This window comes from Cololabis saira, chromosome 14, assembly GCF_033807715.1.
Source record: "Cololabis saira isolate AMF1-May2022 chromosome 14, fColSai1.1, whole genome shotgun sequence".
NCBI lineage: Eukaryota > Metazoa > Chordata > Actinopteri > Beloniformes > Belonidae > Cololabis > Cololabis saira.
This window is the reverse complement of record NC_084600.1, coordinates 6,652,244-6,671,240: the sequence shown is the minus strand read 5'-3', so window position 1 is coordinate 6,671,240 and position 18,997 is coordinate 6,652,244. Positions and strand designations below refer to the sequence as shown.

Sequence of the window (18,997 nt, the reverse complement as noted above, 5' to 3'; positions counted from 1 at the left end):
CTTCAGCACGATCTTGAGTAGGGTATTTTTTATTTTTCTCAAACACCTACACAAACTGGAAACTCTGGTGTTTAACAGAATAAAGCAGGAATAACTTCTCAAGCCGGTATGCAAAGTACACAGAAAAACAATGAATTAAATCTCATGGGGAACTGAGATGAACTTTTACAGAACTAGTTTTTCGAAGAGCGTTCAAGCACTGAAACTGTCCACCAGCTTTTTTGAATTCCACGGCCCTTCGTTGATGCTCAGGAACTTTTTCCTGACCAGATCCTTAGCCGTCTGGTACATGCTGGCCTCCACCTGGGACAAATGAAAGCACTTACAGTATCAAGCTTAACTACAAAAAAAAAATGATGACTGGCTCAGACATGTATGATGATTAGTTTAAAACACATGACAGGCTTCTCAATGTGAACCCTGATGGTTCCCATACCTTGACACTGTGGCAGGTAGGAAGCTGCAGTAGGGAGCTGCGGGCACCCAGCTCTGCAACCAGCCGGAAATAAGAGTAGAGGGCTCTCTTGCAAAGTCTGCTGGAGAATCCAGGCCCACTCACGAAGAGAGAGCTGGGAAATATCAAATCAGAAGCATATAAATGTGCCTGGCCAGAAACGTCTTTCACACAGTTGAGCAGTATGTGGTTGTCATGTGGCTCAATTACAGAAAGGAGGGTTTCCCACAGGCAGCACTTAGTACTGCCACTTACACGTTTGTTTGGAGAAACCCTAAAGGGAAACTCTTGGAGCAGATCTGGAGTGTCCAAATAAGGATTGGAGAAGATACAAGGGTAACAACACTGATAAAAGGTGACATCAGCAGCACATTCAGGGCTCCAGACTGCGACCAAATGCTCGCATTTTGCGACCAAAATTTGAGTATGTGCGACTGAATTTCATGTCCACTCGCACACGTGCGACCAGTATTTTGCCAGTGTTTTTTTTTTTTTTTTACACGTTAAACGTGGAAGGGGTGTGTCAATGAACCCGCATATTTGCAGGCCAATGAGTGTGAAAGGGAATGAGTCGGGGGATCTATTTATTTATTTATTTTTTTCGTTTAATTTCACCAGCTCAAAGCAGGTATTACGCCCGGACTACATTTAATGTGACACAATGCGCTGCGCCGCGCACGTAAAGTTAGAAGAAAGAGATGGCGGGTATGTTTGGTTTTAGTAACATCATGCTCAGGCAATGAGTCTGCAATGGCCCAGACGGGAGACACATGTAGCTCAGTGCTCAGCGTACGGCGTAGGCTCAGAGCCTACGCCGTACGCTACGGCGTAGGCGTAAGGCTACGGCGTAGGCTCTGCGTTGTTGTAACGCGGAACCATAAATCAGCCTTCACCCGGTACATACATAGGTTCCTCTAAACATCTGTCCCCGCTACAGTTTTAACTAAAAGAAAATGTGCTCCAATACAGCAGGTCTCATAATTTTATTTTGAACACTGCCAAAACTCTAACTTAAAACGTAACTAGAACTTAAAATTTGCTTGACCCAAATGAAAGTTACATTTTAACACGTGGGAAAAACAGCTAACCTTTTAAGTGATGTGTGTTATCAGGTGTAATGGCATTTTTAGGTTAGAAATAAGAATATTTCTTGGTAAGATCCTTAGTTATTTGAGTGAAGGCAGTGAATTTGGTCAACTGGTGTAAGTTCAGGTTTTTAGTAAAGACACAAGTAGGGAAATGTTATTGGCCAGTACCCCCAATATTTGTACATTTGTTAAGTACTGTGTTTAACAGTTAAATTCATGGCTGAAAGGTTACTAAGCACTTTGTTACCAAGCACTTTTTTATCATGTGAATGTATGTTTTTTTATATATATAATGACAGCAATGGTGCTGTCAGTTTACTTTATGTTGCGGCATCTTTAAAAGTGCACAATAAAATGTAACACTGCATTTGAAACAGCACATTGTGGTAATTCATTAATCTATTATGAAATACGTATTACTAATACACTGAAATGTAGTAGAAATGTAAAAATTTGGTTAGCGTGTCGATAAACGATGTGCGCTCCTAAAATTTCTGATTGTGCCCCTAAAAATTTTCAGTTAGGGGCTACTGTGCTCCTAGTGAAAAAAGTTAGTCTGGAGCCCTGACATTGTTAAAGAAAATGTGTATTGAACCAAGACAGCCCATGGTATTTCTCATCCTACCCAAGACTAATTTTGCTTTAAAAAAAAAAAAAAATTGAATAATACACTTTAAAGCAGCACAATGTAACTTTCAGCTTTTGTTGAGTTTGGCGGCTCCTTTGGACCAAAGCGGTAGTGCTTTACCAGAAAGAACAGTACATTTCCCATGAGCACCAGCGCGTACTGCCGGAAAGATCCTGTCCCCGTCGCTGCATTTGTTTTGATAGTGAATGAGAAAAAAAAAAAAAAAAAAAAAAAAAAAAAAAAAGATAGTGAATGAGAAGACGGGACGGACTTTCAAAACTACTTTTCTGTTTTCAGCGGTCGTTTGCAGGATGGATAGCGAAGAGGTAATGTATCTACTTTTGGCTAAACAATATAATATGACGATGTTGAAAATCACTAAGTTCAACTTGGTTTTATTAGTCTCCTCCGATAAAACTTTTATTTTCTTGGGTTTCTCCGCTGCTTCGGCCATGACACCAGCTTCTGCTGAGCTCTGCGCTCCACGACCCGCCCAGCTTTGGTCTCCACTACGAATCGGGAAGGAGGGGGAAGTGACGTATGCCGTAAAGCAGTCAAAGCCGTAAAAATGTGTAGTTTTTTAGTGTGGCAGGGTTCCTACCATGCTCCTCAAAGTTACATAGTGCCAGTGAAGGTGATACAGACCCCTCAGACCATGACAGAGGTTCATTAAACCTGTTGGAAGTTGATGTACCATCACAATGATGATGATGAAATATTAGATTAAGCTGGAAAAGTTACATAGTGCTGCTTTAAGTATATCTGTCATATTGTAAAACTTCAATAGAAAGTTTTCATGAAGAAAATGTCTGGAACACTGTAAACTACAGGTAACAGACCAAGCGTGAAGGAATTGGCGTGTTACTTCTGCATCATCACATAAAGCCCATATAACACCTGCAGCTTCTAATTTTATTTTACACATTTTAATTGTGGAGTTTTCATGGGGTTTCTGCTAAATATTTAATTCCTCTTCACTTCCTGGTGCACACGTCAAGTCCTCCATCTCTTTCTCAGTTATGTCTTTTTCTCTCACGCATCTATTTGGAATTTAGTGGCAGTTCTTAGAACTTATAACCACGATGCCACCTAAAAACGGGCATCTGAAACTACGTGATACAAGCTGAAACAGGTAATAACACAAGTGAGTAGCAGGGTCTGTTTTGTCTCTACTGCTACTTAAGAAGGGTGACTTATGTAATTCTCTGGCTAGAGGCCTGCAGTTTATACAGGACTGTCTCAGAAAATTAGAATATTGTGATAAAGTTCTTTATTTTTTGTAATGCAATTAAAAAAAACTAAAATGTCATACATTCTGGATTCATTTAAGATTGAGATTCCCAGAATATTCAAATTTTTTGAGATAGGATATTTGAGTTTTCTTAAGCTGTAAACCATGATCAGCAATATTAAAATAATAAAAGGCTTGCAATATTTCAGTTGATTTGTAATGAATCCAGAATGTATGACATTTCTGTTTTTGTAATTGCATTACAGAAAATCACAATATTCTAATTTTCTGAGACGGTCCTGTATGCAGATCCATCGCATAGAGACACAAACAAAACCACCAGCTGCATGAGACTCCGCCAATACTTCAGTACCACAGCGGTTTCATATACAGTGAGGTGAAGTCTCAGAAAAACTATACACCATCATACTAGTCACATTTTTGATGAAAAGACATATTGAGGTGCATCTTACCCCTTAGCGATGACGCCTTTGCTACTGTCCACGACTTCAACGTCCTTATCTCCGAGACTCCAGTTGATGCTGAGATTGTCGTGCAGCGGAGACCGCCCGGCCGGTCCCACGTAGCTACCACGGAGGAAGGTGATGTTCTGTTTCCTGTAGAGAGGAGGCAGAGAGCCCTCCCATCCTTCACCCAGTCGCTTGTTGGTGATGTCTAACACTTCCTTGTCTAATCTGCCCTGGCATCCTGAATAAAGGGAATTTACAAACACAGGCTCACGCAATCAACCCCTTAAACAGAAATAGGAAAAAAAACATCTAATCTTAAACGAGTCCTCCAACTTAACGTTCTTCAGAACAACTAGTTAATCCCCACACCGACTCAAAAGCCCCAGTTTACAGGACTGTCTCAGAAAATTAGAATATTGTGATTAAGTTCTTTATTTTCTGTAATGCAATTAAAAAAACAAAAATGTTATACATTCTGGATTCATTACAAATCAACTGAAATATTGCAAGCCTTTTATTATTTAGCATGTTTCCAGCAGTGTGCAATATTAAATTAATGTTTGCAATGTTACCTATCACCATGCTGGTGATGTACAGCGGCGCGATGAAGTGGCTGAGCAGCGCACCCTGGACGCCAGTGACAGTCCAGCGACACAACTTGTCACTTCCAGACATGCAGCAGACTTTGGCCCCCCACAGACCCGGGTCCAGGTACGCCACGGGGACCAACCGGCCGCTGGCATGATACTGCAGCTTCACCATGTTCCAACTGTCTCTCCCTGGACGCCTAGGCCAGAAATCAGGTTACATTTTACTCATGCAGACTGTTCCAACCCAGAGACAATTAATTCAGAATTACTCGAGCAATAACTGCATTAATTATGTGAAAATTAAAATGATTCAAAATACTGTGATCGTATTTGTTTTATGCTTAAATGTACAGGACTGTCTCAGAAAATTAGAATATTGTGATTTTCTGTAATGCAATTACAAAAACGTCATACATTCTGGATTCATTAAAATCAACTGAAATATTGCAAGCCTTTTATTATTTTAATATTGCTGATCATGGTTTACAGCTTAAGAAAACTCAAATATCCTATCTCAAAAAATTAGAATATTCTGGGAATCTTAATCTTAAACTGTAAGCCATAATCAGCAATATGAAAATAATAAAAGGCTTGAAATATGTCAGTTGATTTGTAATGAATCCAGAATGTATGACATTTTTGTTTTTTTAAATTGCATTACAGAAAATAAAGAACTTTATCACAATATTCAAATTTTCTGAGACAGTCCTGTATATTGTTCACAATGTATTATCATAATTTCGTTTCCTGTTTTTGTTATTTTGGCAATAATTATGCTGTAATTTCAAGGAAATAAACATTGGAAATCCATACATCATCAATCAAAGAGGAAGTGGTGTATCGTACTTGCAGTAGAGGTTCTTAGCAGCTCCTTCGGGGCACTGATTGGTGTAGAGATGCAGGCTGATCTTAGGTTTGAGCTGCAGCTGGTTGCCGTCTGCAATACTCTCAAAGATAGAGTCCTCCTTGGCCTTTGGATCAGCATCAAAAAACAGCAAAAGCTGTTTATACAGAAACCTGAACACAAGCCAGAATAAAAGTCCCAGCAGTTCTGTCAGTGATCCAGAGGCATCGGTGGTTAAGCAAGCCTGCAAGTCAGCACTTCATGGGAAACAATCAGGAATAAAGGCATTTAAGCATTTTATTAGCAAGTAAGGGAAATGTTTTCCCTCCCATGCACTCTTGATATGTAACATTTAACCATGAGCCTTCTTGAAATTTGTATGAGGCGGCTCTTCATTCAGCAAAAAGCACTTTCTACCTGAGCAGAGCCCGTCTGGCGATGACGAGGGCATGGCAGTCGTGGACCAGCGTCCCGCTGAAGCGAAGCCTCTCGCTGCAGCTTGAGCGGCCGGTGCCCAGAGCCACCACTGTGTAATGCTCACGTGGGCGACCGGCTGTATCCAACACATCTGGGAGGAAAAAATAAACTATTTCTATTTGCAACTTGAGGTTTTAATTAATAGTGAACTCCAAAGACAGGATGACGTGATATTTGTGGCACTGAGATTCATTCTAAGTATAAAAAGGACTCATACATGAACATGTTTCCTTCATGGAAAAAAAACTAAAAGGATACCGGGTCTCAAATACAATTTTTTTTTTTTTTTAATCCAATTAGCATTTATAAAGAGGGGGATATAGCACATATAACCCATTCAGATCTAAATAAACTCTTAAAGAAATGTAATGAAACTTTTGTAAGGTTGTGATGCATTCAGGATTTCAAAGAAAACATACAATTCTTAGTCACTTAAATCTTTTCATTTTTAATGTAAATTACTGTTTTCTCTCTTGCTCTTCATTAAAGAAATCTTATCGTATTGCTTGAAAATGCTAAAAAGCTTCATATTTCTGATTCATTTGGCTGCTTTTACCCTCTGTCAGCAGTAAAATCCTCAGTAGGTGTTCTTTTGATTAGCTGTACAGAAATAAATCAGTTTTCTTGTGTCTGACAACCACAAATTAGTCTACTGTTCAGGTTTACCAGATTACTGCTGAGGTTTTGGTCCTCCATTCATCATTGATGAGAAACACGGTTGCTTGCATCATGGAGACCTTTCTTGACTTGATAGTTATGAATGATTTTTGGGTCATGAACTAGGTCATTTCTCATTTTATACTTATCTTGTTAACCCATAAGTTAGCTAAAAGTGTGGTTTCAGCAAAAATGTCACCGCTGTAGCAACACTGTGCCATCCTGCTCTTTAATTAGTGACCTCGTCACTACCGGTTCAAATATGCAAGTCTTACGTGGCTGTAATCAACATTGTCTTTATATGTTGCACTATTAGATAAAATGACCGGCTGTGATTTAAAACGCATGACCTTACCATGGACTGGAACATCGAGCTACTTACGATAATGACCCATCACAAGTAGAAGCTCATCTTATGAATTTATTACCATTTCAAGCAAAGTATTGTCTTTTCCTGATCAGCGGTGTTGATTTATGGTGAGTTAAAAAAATAAATAAAGAGCAAAATAATTGGATCCTAACGTATACAGGCAGCTTACCTTTTATCAGTACAAATGCTGCCAAGTGGCTTTTACAATCCTGAAACTCTGGGCTCAATCTCAGGAGGCTGTCAAACTTCACACTGCTTAGAGCGGCCAAGTGATTCTTGTGCCAGTCAGTTTGCCAAACTGAAAGAGACAAAACAAATAAAGAAAATAAATGAAAGAACATGAACATGTAGTTTGGTGTCTATCTCACTAAGGTTAGTCTTAAAGGTGCACTTTTGATCTGGGCAACTATGATCTGATATGTTTCATGACTCCGACATGAAGGGTGGGCAGTCAGAATTTGTCTGATTAATATAGTGATTAAGTATACATTTTGCAACAACCGCGCACACGCACACACACACACACACACACACACACACACACACACACACACACACACACACACACACACACACACACACACACACACACACACACACACACACACACACACACACACACACACACACACACACACACACACACAAATGTTTCATGTCTTAAGTGAAAGTTTTATGCCAAACCAGCAAAATATTTAAGGTGTTAAAATATGAAGTTAGGGAAAACAATTCAATTTTATTTATATAGCGTCTAATACAACGGGATGACCGGGGATGGGGGACACAGGCCAGAACGCAGCTCCTGAGGCTCCAGCCTGCAAACATGCACAAAAGAGAAAAAAGGGGGGCCGGCACAAGAAACTACAGGAACGATGGACAAAAATAATAGCTATGAGATATTTATAATAAATAAAAATGGTAATGGAGAAGAGAGGCAGGGAAAAGGAGAGGAGAAGAAGGGTGAGAGGCACCGCCCAGCGGATCATGTCGGTGCCCCCCTGCAGCATAATCCTATAGCAGCATATCTACCGCGAAGCTATATTTGAGAATAACTATTATAGTCTTGTTCTATAGCTGCTAACTATAGGCTTTACTAAACAGAAAGGTTTTAAGTTTAGTTTTAAAGTGGAGGTGGTGTCAGCGACCTTAACCCAGATTGGAAGTTGGTTCCAAAGTAATGGTGCCTGATAGCAGAACGCCCGCCCTCCAAATCTACATTTAGATACTCTAGGAACTACGAGTAAACCTGCACCCTGGGAGCGGAGAGCTCTGCCAGGAACATAAGGCACTATCAAATCTTGTAAATACTGCGGAGCTAAGCCGTTTTGGGCTTTATATGCAAGTAATAAAATTTTAAATTGAATTCTGAATTTTACAGGTAGCCAATGGAGCGACGCTAACACTGGAGAGACGTGGTCTCTCCTGCTAATTCCTGTCAGTACTCGTGCTGCTGCATTTTGGATCAGCTGGAGCCTATTCAGCAAATTACTTGGACATCCTGCTAACAACACATTACAGTAATCTAATCTAGAAGATACAAACGCATGAACTAGTTTTTCTGCATCACTCTGCGAGAGGATTTTCCTAATCTTTGCAATATTACGGAGATGGAAAAACACTATTTTACAAACCTGATTAACATATGGTTTAAACGACAAATCCTGATCGAAAACAACACCAAGGTTTCTCACAGTTGCACTGGAAGCCATCGCAACACCATCTAGTCCCTTCCTAAGATGCTCTGGACCAAGAATGATAACCTCTGTTTTATCTGAATTTAGAAGCAAGAAATTTCTGGACATCCAGTCCTTGATGTCCCTAAGACATGCCTGAAGTTTAACTAACGGTTCTGTTTCATCCGGCTTCATAGACAAATAGAGCTGCGTATCATCAGCATAACAATGAAAGTGTATGCCGTGATTCTGGATTATACTTCCCAACGGCTGCATGTATAAACTAAACAAGATTGGCCCTAGCACTGAACCCTGCGGAACACCATAACAGACCCTTGACTGTTCTGAAGAAACCTCATGTACATGAACAAACTGGAATCTGTCAGATAGATATGATTTAAACCAACGTAGAGCTGTCCCTTTAATCCCAACAACATGCTCTAACCTGTGCAGTAAAATGCCATGATCTATAGTGTCAAAAGCAGCACTGAGGTCCAGTAGAACCAGTATGGAAACTAATCCCTTATCTGAGGCCATAAGGAGGTCATTCGTGACTCGAACCAGTGCTGTCTCTGTGCTATGATGCATTCTGAACCCTGACTGAAAGACTTCAAACAGATCATTTCTATACAAATAGTCACATAACTGGCTTGAAACTGCCTTTTCCAGAATTTTAGACACAAATGGAAGGTTAGAAAGGTGAGAATGAGATCGAGAGTATGATCAAAACAATGCGTCGGCCCGTCCACTTTTTGTGAGATACCCATTGATTCTAGAAGAGAATTGAAAGCTAATTTAAGATTATCGCTTTCAACATCCATATGAATATTAAAATCACCCACTATGATGAATTTATCTGTACTGATCAATAATCCAGAAAGGAAATCTGAAAATTCAGACAAAAACTCCAGATACGCACCAGCAGGGGGCCGATACACTACCACTAACACAACTGGCTTCTCTGATTTCCAGCTCGGAAATTTCAGACTAAGCGTGAGGCTTTCAAATGTATTATAATTGCACTTAGGTTCAATTTTTGTTTGGAGACTGGAGTTATAAATTGCTGCGACTCCTCCGCCTCGGCCCGTGTTTCTAGGAATGTGATGATTAAAGTAGCAGGGCGGAGTTGATTCATTCAAACTAACATACTCTTCCTCCTGTAACCATGTTTCTGTTAAGCAGAAAACATCACTCCTACTCTCTGTAATTATATCATTTACTAACAGAGACTTGGAGCTTAACGATCGTATATTTAGTAGTCCGCATCTAATTTTTCGGTCTCTTATTGGTACCAAATGTGCATTGGTTTTAATTTTTACAAGATTATTTTGGTTAACGCCTCTAAAACGCCGCACCTGGTGAACTTGTGGAGGGCGGGGAACTGCAACCACTTCTATTTTGCTAGGCACCTGGTTAGAGTTACCAGTTACATCATGTAATCTTATAGTTTTGTTGGCAGGCGTTGGTCCTCGAGAAGCAGCAGAGAAGTGTGTTAAACTACAGCTCTGCATCCTGGCCTGGACCCTGCGATGTCAGGGAGAGGGTCTAATGAAACAGGCCAAATTACTAGAGACAAGAGCAGCACCATCCCGGGTGGGATGAATGCCGTCTCTTCTAATCAGACCGGGCTTTCCCCAGAACGTTTCCCAATTGTCAATAAAGGCCACGTCGTTTTCTGAACACCACCGATACAACCAGCGACGGAGCGAGAGCATGCGACTAAACATGTCTTCGCTGGTCAGATTGGGGAAAAAAAACACAAGCTGCTTTCTTCATAAAAATCACCATGATTTCAGAGTTTAACAGATAAGGTTTCAATTATTATCATCATCCAAAACTCAATGTGACCATTGGCGTTAATTTCAAAACAAAAGTGCATATGGTTAAACTGTCAAGAGGGCTGGTGGAGGAAACGCATTCACACACACACACACAAAACAACCCCTCTGCTGCAAGGTTAAAATGCATATCTATGAGACTTTTGGGTTTTGCCAAACTTGGTTTTAACCATTATTGAATATGCAGACAAATCTGCATGATGACGGGGAAATGTACACTTCTACACAGTCAGTATTATAAGCAGACATGTTTAAATGTGTTGGTGCAATCTGTATCGCTGTACACACAATAAGAACACGATTGTGCGGCCCATCTGCAGTCAGGACAGAGAAACTTTGAGAGATGAGTGACCTCTATGGGCAGAAATATGTGCCACTAGAAACTGAATTTGAATAATTTATATTTGAATTTGAATTGCTCAACTTGAATAATTGCATTAAAAAACTGAATCTGAATCACATAATTTGAATTTGTATTGTTTAATTTGAATCATTGCATTGAAAAACTGAATCTACATTCAGTTCTCATAATTCAAATTCAGTTCTTGCAATTCAATTTCAATTGTACTGTGCCAGACATCCGAGTCTTCCGGAGGAAGAGCAATCGAGTGCAGATACAAAGAACTCCTTTTCACGTAGCCTACTATAACCTCTATTTTCTTTCAACGATATAAACGACCAATGGGAGCTAGATATTTGGAAACGCATTATGCTTTCTCCATTCTGAATTGCAAGAACTGAATTTGAATTGGGAGAACTGAATGTAGATTCAGTTTTTCAATGCAATTATTTTTGAGTTGAGCAATTCAAATTCAAATTATTCAAATTCAGTTTCTAGTGGAACATATTTCTGTCCATAGACCTCAGCCTCCTCAAACACTATCAGAAATGCACGGTGTGACTGTGGCCGGACTACCTGCTTATTTCTGTTCTCACATACAAACATAAAACCTCCGTTATTATTCCTACAAGTCAGACAGGGAACAAGTAACTTGACTTTCCTACCACACCTTCAGTCACCGTGCTTTCATTTGGGTTATCGAAGTCCTCCAACCGGTCCATGAGAAACTCTGCACCCAAAAGGGAGAGAGGAGCTGTATCGTCTTCAGAGGAGTCTTCTTCCTGACAAGCACAAAATCATTCAAATAAAAACTACAGCAGTTTTTCCTGATAGCACCCATCCCTATCGAGTTCTCGATGGTTGATGATATGCAAACGGTTTAAAACGACTAAACTATGTTGGATAAAGAACCACTCTACGTACGATTTTCAAATTTCACATTGAGGAATAAATACAATCTCAAATCCACTCATCTTGCTTCTGTTTAGGACAATTTCCACCTTTAATCGGAGTAAAAAGAAATTACTTGGGAGGTTTTTACTACTAATGATGCCAGTCGGACTGGAGCTGACATCATCATTGAAGTATGTCGGACAAAGGTCTTTACTTAATGTAAAATTGGATTTAACACCAGACAGCAGCTGATGTGAAAAACTACTGCACACCTCAAACCCCACCAGGTCGTCTGAATCAGGTTTTTCTTTGCAGTGTGGGATGGAGGGTGTCTGCTTTCTCAGGGTGTCCCCTCCTTCACAAAGTAAATCCTCGTGTGTGGCGTCTTGGTCTTCAGCAGCAGGTTCATGTTTTCTAGAAAGACAACAGAGACCACTACAGTAGCAGGTCACTTAAATATGCATGGCTTATGTATAACTATCTACATCTGTACAAAATCAATCTGTACAATTTAAAATATGCATGTTATAAAAAACAAAAACATTTCTTCTATGTAATTTTTCACAAACAGCAGCAAGAAATTAAAAGCATATTTCCACTTTTCACTTTTCTCTTAGTGAAGAAAAAGATCCTCTATCAACGCTTCCCAACCTTTTTTCCTTGGAGCCCCCCCTACTTGTGTCTAAGACCAGCCGGGCCCCCTGACCCGTACGTACTAGCACCAAAATAGTCTTTAATTGAAAAATGAACATTAATTATGTTTTTTTGATACATTTCTCTTTGGTTTACTCTGTATACATATGACTTTGTTTTTCTCCTATGTCACCAATGACCAATGACGTAGATTAAATGTTGAGTAATGATATAATAATAAGGAATTAAATCATTTCCTGTGTTTGTCACCAGTGTATAAAAAACACAAAAGAAAATTCAAGACATTCATAAATTATTCCTAACAATGTCTTATGAATGACTCATTCGCAAATATAATTTTTACAACTGCATAATTTCAAAGCAGACAAAGTTTCGCGCCCCCCCCAGGGGGGGCCCGGACCCCAGGTTGGGAGACAATGCTCTATATGACAATTGGCGATACTGAAAAAAAGTTAAGGCTGGAGCATGATGCTCAAGGGCAAGGCATCATAGCAACGCTCAGTCCTGCCAAATAAATCTGGCTAATCTGATCACAAATATCTATTTACTTCAAATATATTAACTCAATTCAAAAATAGAATCAAATAAAGTAATTTGATAAATCCAGCATCAATCTGCCACACTTACAATTCAAGAAACCCCTCATGGAGAGGATATCAGACTACATAAAAACAGACATCTATATCCATTAGTCTGTCAAACTAAATCCAGATGCTCAGTTAACTCAGTGTCACATACACACAGACGTGACCTTTTTCCTCACCGCGGCCCGGCAGCGCCGGCCTGAGCTCCGGTATCATCCGTCTCGTGGACCAGAGGTTGTTGGGGATGGACGTCTGACTCCAGCTCAGCTCTCAGGGAGTGGAACCCAAACACACCTCTCCTCAGACTGATGCTGAAGTCTCCCAGGTTTGCCATGTAGACAACCTGCATTTAAAAAAAGAACAAAAAAAATGAAAGTCTGAGGGTTACACTGTTTAACAATCAGCGCATTTAAGTCAAGTATACGGGTTTTGACTGATGGAGCTCCAGTAATTAACCAGGAACCATTATAAACTGAACACAAGCTTTTCTATTGATGGGTTAAAACAGAAATGCGTTAATAACATATTGTATAGAATTATGGGGACAAACATTTAAGACAATCACGAAACCAATATTCTTACTCCAAAAAAAAAGCAATGCGACTCATAAACAAAGTTGGATACAAGCACCCAACCAACCAATTATTTAAAGATACAAATGAGCTCAAATTCAATGAACTGGTGGACTTCAAAACTGCACAGCTCATGTTCAAAATCAACAAGAACATGGTGCCAGACTGTTCCAAAACATGTTTAATTTAAGACAAAGACATTCCAACCTCAGAGGGAAGAGCAGATACAGGAAATCAAAAACCAACACCAAACTGAGATGCTACAGTGGCAGCGGTGGATGGATTAGATGGATAAGTTGGATTTGAAATCATGTAGAACCTTAACCTTATTTAAAAAACATTGAAAAGAAGGATGATTTCTTTATACCAAAGTAATGAGTGGTGATGCTTACTATGTTGATTTGGGTATTCATTTATTTGGTGATTTGATTATTCAAGGATGAAGGAAACATGTAGACTGCTCCTTTTTTCTTTCTTATTTCTCGAGGTTCAAGGAATCTTTGTTATCCCCATGGAGGCAATTTGTTTTACAGCTCGCAGTCAAACTTATTTCTTACTTCCTGCTTTTATTTCATTAATTTAAATAATCTTTTTGAGGGTAGGAAATGAATAAGCTTTGCTTCAGCCGACACCTTTTTGGGTCTAGATGTTATTTGTATATTGGAAACTAATGTTTTCTTGTTGTAATTTTTTATTTTTTTTTTTAAATGTTGTAAAAGCTTTGATGTTTGTTTTATTTTTATTTTTTTGTGATGTCATGACAGAAAATAAACTGAACTGAACTAAAAAAAAATATGTGTTGGTCAGTTTATATGAGGTTCAAATTATGTAGTTGGTCATGGTGATTTTTTTTACATAGATGACCTTAATGAAGCTACAACCAATATTATTTATTGGTGACATTTTCTTCAACTCAGAGATCTGAGTAAAAAAAAAAAAAGTAGCTTTTAAAATGTGCGAGTTGGTGGTTTTTATAAACATTAACCATAACATGAGACCAGCGGAGTTACGAAAAGGAAATAATCCGATTAAATCAGGATGTACTGCGAGTAAAGACTTAATTATGGTTCTGCGTTAAATCGACGGCGTAGCCTACGGCGTAGCGTACGCGGCGAAGCAAACCCTACGCCGTATTCTCTGCGTTGGTGTGACGCGGAACCATGAATCAGCCTTTAATTGTCGTCTTCTTGTGACTGGTCTGATGTAGCCGTTAGCCTTTAGCACCGACACCATCACGGAGACTCAACCAGCTCACCTGCTGCTAAAAACACCAATATAAATGCTTACGTGGCCCAAAACTATTATATACATATCTGCGCAAATAAAGCGCCACTTTATCAACTTTTATCTGCAGTTTCAGCTGAAACGACTGAAGCTACTGCCTTATGCTAGCGCACATGGTTGCTGATAAACTTTCTGCTCCGATAAAAGTCTAAATAAATATCGCTCCTTAACCCTTCACAGCCCGGCTGAGACCACAATATTCTCTAAAGGCTTTCATGTCCAAATGTCCGACCTTAACTTGACCGTACCTTTTTAGAAAGACCCTGAAAACGGGAAACTCCGAGTGCAGTGATGAATGTGTGAAGTTCAAGCAGCAGCAGCAGCAGCTACAATAAACACGTGGATGGATGATCTGCTGCTGAGATGATTAACACTGATATTTAGAGTAATATGGAATCTTTATTTCAGTTTAAGATGTTTAAAAGTGCATGGACAGTGTTTTTGATAAAACTTTACATTTTAAGTCGACCACCAAAATAAGATTTCATATAAAAATAGGTGAAACATACGGAAAAGTATTAGGGCCATGCAGGAGAACAAATATTTGAGAGGGGAAGGTTTTTTTTTATTGTGCACTTCGAAAAAAAAAGTCGAAATGTCGAGAAAAAAGTCGAAATGTCGATATTAAAGTTGAAATACAATTTCAAGAATAAAGTCGAAATTTGGTGAATAAAGTCGAAATTTGGTGAATAAAGTCGACATTTCGAGAATAAAGTTATACATTTCGACTTTATTCTCGAAATTGTACTTCAACATTAATCTCAACATTTTGACTTTTTTCTCGACATTTTGACTTTTTCTCGACATTTCGACTTTATTCTTGAAATTGTATTTCAACATTGATCTCGACATTTCGACTTTATTCTTGAAATTGTATTTCAACATTGATCTCGACATTTCGACTTTTTTCTCGACATTTCGAGAATTTTTCCCGAAGTGCACAATAAAAAAAAAATCTTCCCGTCTCAAATATTTTTTCTCCTGCATGGCCCTAATACTCTTCCGTATAACAATGATATTTAGAGTAATATGGAATCTTTATTTCAGTTTAAGACATTTAAAAGTACATGGACAGTGTTTTTGATAAAACTTTCCATTTTGGGCCGCTCGGTGGAGCAGTGGGTTAAGCGGCAGCTCATATACTGAGGCTACAGTCCTCCTCCTGCAGCGGTCGCGGGTTCGAATCCAGCCCGCGCACCTTTACTGCGTGTCTTCCCCGTTCTCTCTCTACCCCTTTCCAGTCTGCATCTCAATAAAGGGCCACTAGAGCCCCCAAAAAAAAAAAACAATTTTCATTTTAAGTCGACCACCAAAATAAGATTTCATATAATAATAGGTGAAACAAAACAACAGCATTGATGGAAATAATTAAAATACATTATTAATATAGTATGCATACTAGTGCTCTGACATGTTGATATACACTATAATCTGGCAGAAAATAAATGATCTGCTTCTTGGAGTAAAATTAGTTTCATTATTTCATTGAGTGTTTTACATTGTAGCAGGAAAATGCATCTGTGTCTCAATCACACCTTTCACTTTCCAGCAATGTTACGAGAATGAACCTTCTGTTGTTTCTGCGTTTTATTTATGAATTTATTTATCCCTTGATAAACACTTAAATATCCTCATATCATTCAGATATAAAAACCATCTAGAAAGGATTTCTGCAACTGTCTGGCCCGGGGCTGCAGGTTGGATCAGCCTGGCATCAGTGAGGTTGGCCCACATTTCCAGACTATGTTCATGGTTTGTTTTGGGGACAGAGCTGGCGATGACTGGATCCAGTGGGATCCCACACAATGATAAACATAAACATGATTATGAATTATGATCAACATAATTATTACCCGCTTTTATGCGCACTTTGATTTGTGTGCCCACATAAATGTGCTCATGTATAACTGCAACATGTCATTCAAGCTGCTATGCAACCTCTGATTGCAATGTTGCAATCAATTAATCATATGTCTGATTTAAATGTTTCAGTTACTCTCAGTTTTAGGAGAATGTGTGGAGATGAACAATAGACTTGCCCTGCACAAGGTGAAATCAGAGATTTCCACAGAGAGCAAATATCGCAGTCTGTAATCTTTATTTACTCTGTGATATCTACGCCGACGCCCCACATGCTGCTGGAATTCAGATTGTATACGGAAAATGAAATTGCAGGTCTGTCATTGTTTTAATGTAAACAGTAAGTAAGCAAACAGTCACAGAACTGTTTGATAATTTCCATGAATTTTAAATGGATAACAGCGCTTACACAAATCCACTTATTCATGCAACAAAAACACTGGATCTGCGATGATGAAATAAGTATGCCCTAGTTGAAATTGAAGCCCCCCCACCGCTGTCTCGCTTTCACATACTTATCCCCCTGCGCCTGCCATTATTTGTTGTAGAGCGATATTCCCCAGATCATTGTGAAGCTGCAGACTGAACTCTGTTTCTCTTCCCCTCACCTCTGGAGAAAGTGTTCATCTGTGCTCTCAGTCAAACGAGGCTTTTTACGGGGGGCGGTGTGTCTGTTCTCAAGCCTCAGTGTGACTGCGCTTCACATGAGACTGAGAAATATTAAGTCAAACCAATCTCAGGTGACCCTTCAGGAAACAATCCCATCTTGATTTTAAATACCAACTATTCCCTCACTGGCTCCACTCTCTCTTGTCTCATCGTATTCCCCCGTCCTCTTCCTATATATGTCCTCTTTTCTATTGTTTTTTTTAACACCCACTCTCTTCCTTGCAGGCTGAGAGATTTCCCTGTTTACTTTTTTAATGGGAGTAAGAAGCAGTGTAAGGAGTAAATATCTCATTTCATTTAAAATGACACTGTTTTCCTCACAGTTTTTGTGTTGGAATATGGACAAGCAAAACTGTGAAATATTGAGCCTGTTAGACAATTTTCTTAGCATATGTTATTGTGTCTGTGTGTGAAAGTGGGCTTTTTTTAATTAATTGTTTTAGTGCCTTCTGGATGGAAGAAGTTACATTCATTAAATGATGCATGTTGATCTTTATAAAACTCTTTCATCTGTATATTCTTCATTTTTTCTGTTTCTCCTTGTGGGGGTTTCCACAGCAGATGCTTCTCCACCTCATCCTGTCACAAGCAACTTCATATCCTCCTTCACTGCTCCCACAAATCTCATCATCACTCTTCACCTTAGTCTCCTACCTGGCTGCTCTGTATCTCCTGCATCCTTCTACCAATGGATTCACTTCTTCTTATGAGTCCAGAGCATCTCAATCTGGCCTCTGTTACATTATGCCCCAGATGTCTAACCCTGACCAAGACATTTAGGGGGAAACATCTTCCATCTTCTTTTTATACTTTTAAATAGAGAGTTTGATGCAGACACCTTTAATGGAGAAACTGCCCTCATTCAGGCGGCCCAGGTTCAAATCCTGCCCTTTTCCCCTCTGGCATTTCACTTTAAAGGCACAATAGAGTCCCAAATTCTTAGAAAACAAACAAATAAACAAATGCAAAAAAGAAAAACAGTTTGCTTTTGCAAATTCCCTTTGATTTTACAGCACCACTGAATTTCTGCAAATATAAGCATCATCCGAGATAGCAAAAGATGTCAATTCAACGTTGAATTACGGTCAAAAAGGTTGATTTCTGGTTAATGTTGTGGATTGATTGGATCAGCCATCAAACCATCCTCCAATTCACTAATGTTGAAGAGATGTCATTGAATCAATGTGGTTTTGTGGTCGAATTTGAATGCTAATGTCTAATCAATGTTAAATCAGCGTGCTGCCTTGTCACCGGCCAGGCTTCAACAAGGCTTCAATGTTTCTGCCTAACCTTATTTCAGCGTTGATTCACTCGTATTTTACTAGCTGGGAATGTGGGAATGGCCAGTAGGAGATAATCATAGCTGTGGGCTTGTATAGGAGATGATTTTTAAATGATAAACTTCAGATTAATAATGAATACGGGCGATCCTGACCTTTTCCACTTCTTCACAGTGGAATTCTTTTGAACATTACAAAAGAAATTGCGCCTGATTAAGTAAAAGGTACCGAGTGGGCTTTGGTGCTCAGTTTGACTCATTTGACCTCTCTGGTCTCTGATTGCAAATGTTGTACAATTTACACTAACTACATCACACATCTTTGTGAAGAAAATATGACTTTTATATGAAATGTATCAATTGATTTTCCAACTGGAATTAATATCACCAAGCACGAGTAAAGAGGCATCGCTGGACAGTTACAGTATATAGATTTTATTTCATGAAACGTAACTTTCCCCCACATCGCCACTAGAGGGTAAAATTCCTTCTCTCTCAGGCTTTCTCAGTTTATTTCTGATCCTCACACATGACCTACTCT

General features: G+C 39.2%; 1 protein-coding gene across 1 annotated transcript; it reads right to left on the bottom strand.

The window, feature by feature from the left end:
* Positions 1-26: 26 nt before the first annotated feature.
* adad2 (adenosine deaminase domain containing 2) lies at positions 27-17,855 on the bottom strand. Its single transcript, XM_061740720.1, has 11 exons — positions 17,832-17,855; positions 12,972-13,135; positions 11,827-11,968; positions 11,331-11,442; positions 6,979-7,107; positions 5,723-5,873; positions 5,308-5,478; positions 4,444-4,658; positions 3,875-4,109; positions 437-569; positions 27-303 (listed from the first exon to the last, which is right to left on the bottom strand). Exons 1-11 carry the CDS (start codon positions 17,853-17,855, stop codon positions 193-195), a joined length of 1,587 nt encoding a protein of 528 aa, XP_061596704.1. The 3' UTR covers positions 27-192.
* Positions 17,856-18,997: the final 1,142 nt, after the last annotated feature.

Excerpts from the sequence above, each read along its gene's own strand:
- adad2 (XM_061740720.1), bottom strand. The coding sequence starts at position 17,855 with ATGCAGGAGATACAGAGCAGCCAG. Across the intron at positions 4,110-4,443 it reads CATCACCAGCATGGTGATAG|GATGCCAGGGCAGATTAGAC; the intron begins GTAACATTGCAA and ends CCCTTTATTCAG. Across the intron at positions 570-3,874 it reads AAAGGCGTCATCGCTAAGGG|CTCTCTCTTCGTGAGTGGGC; the intron begins GTAAGATGCACC and ends GATATTTCCCAG.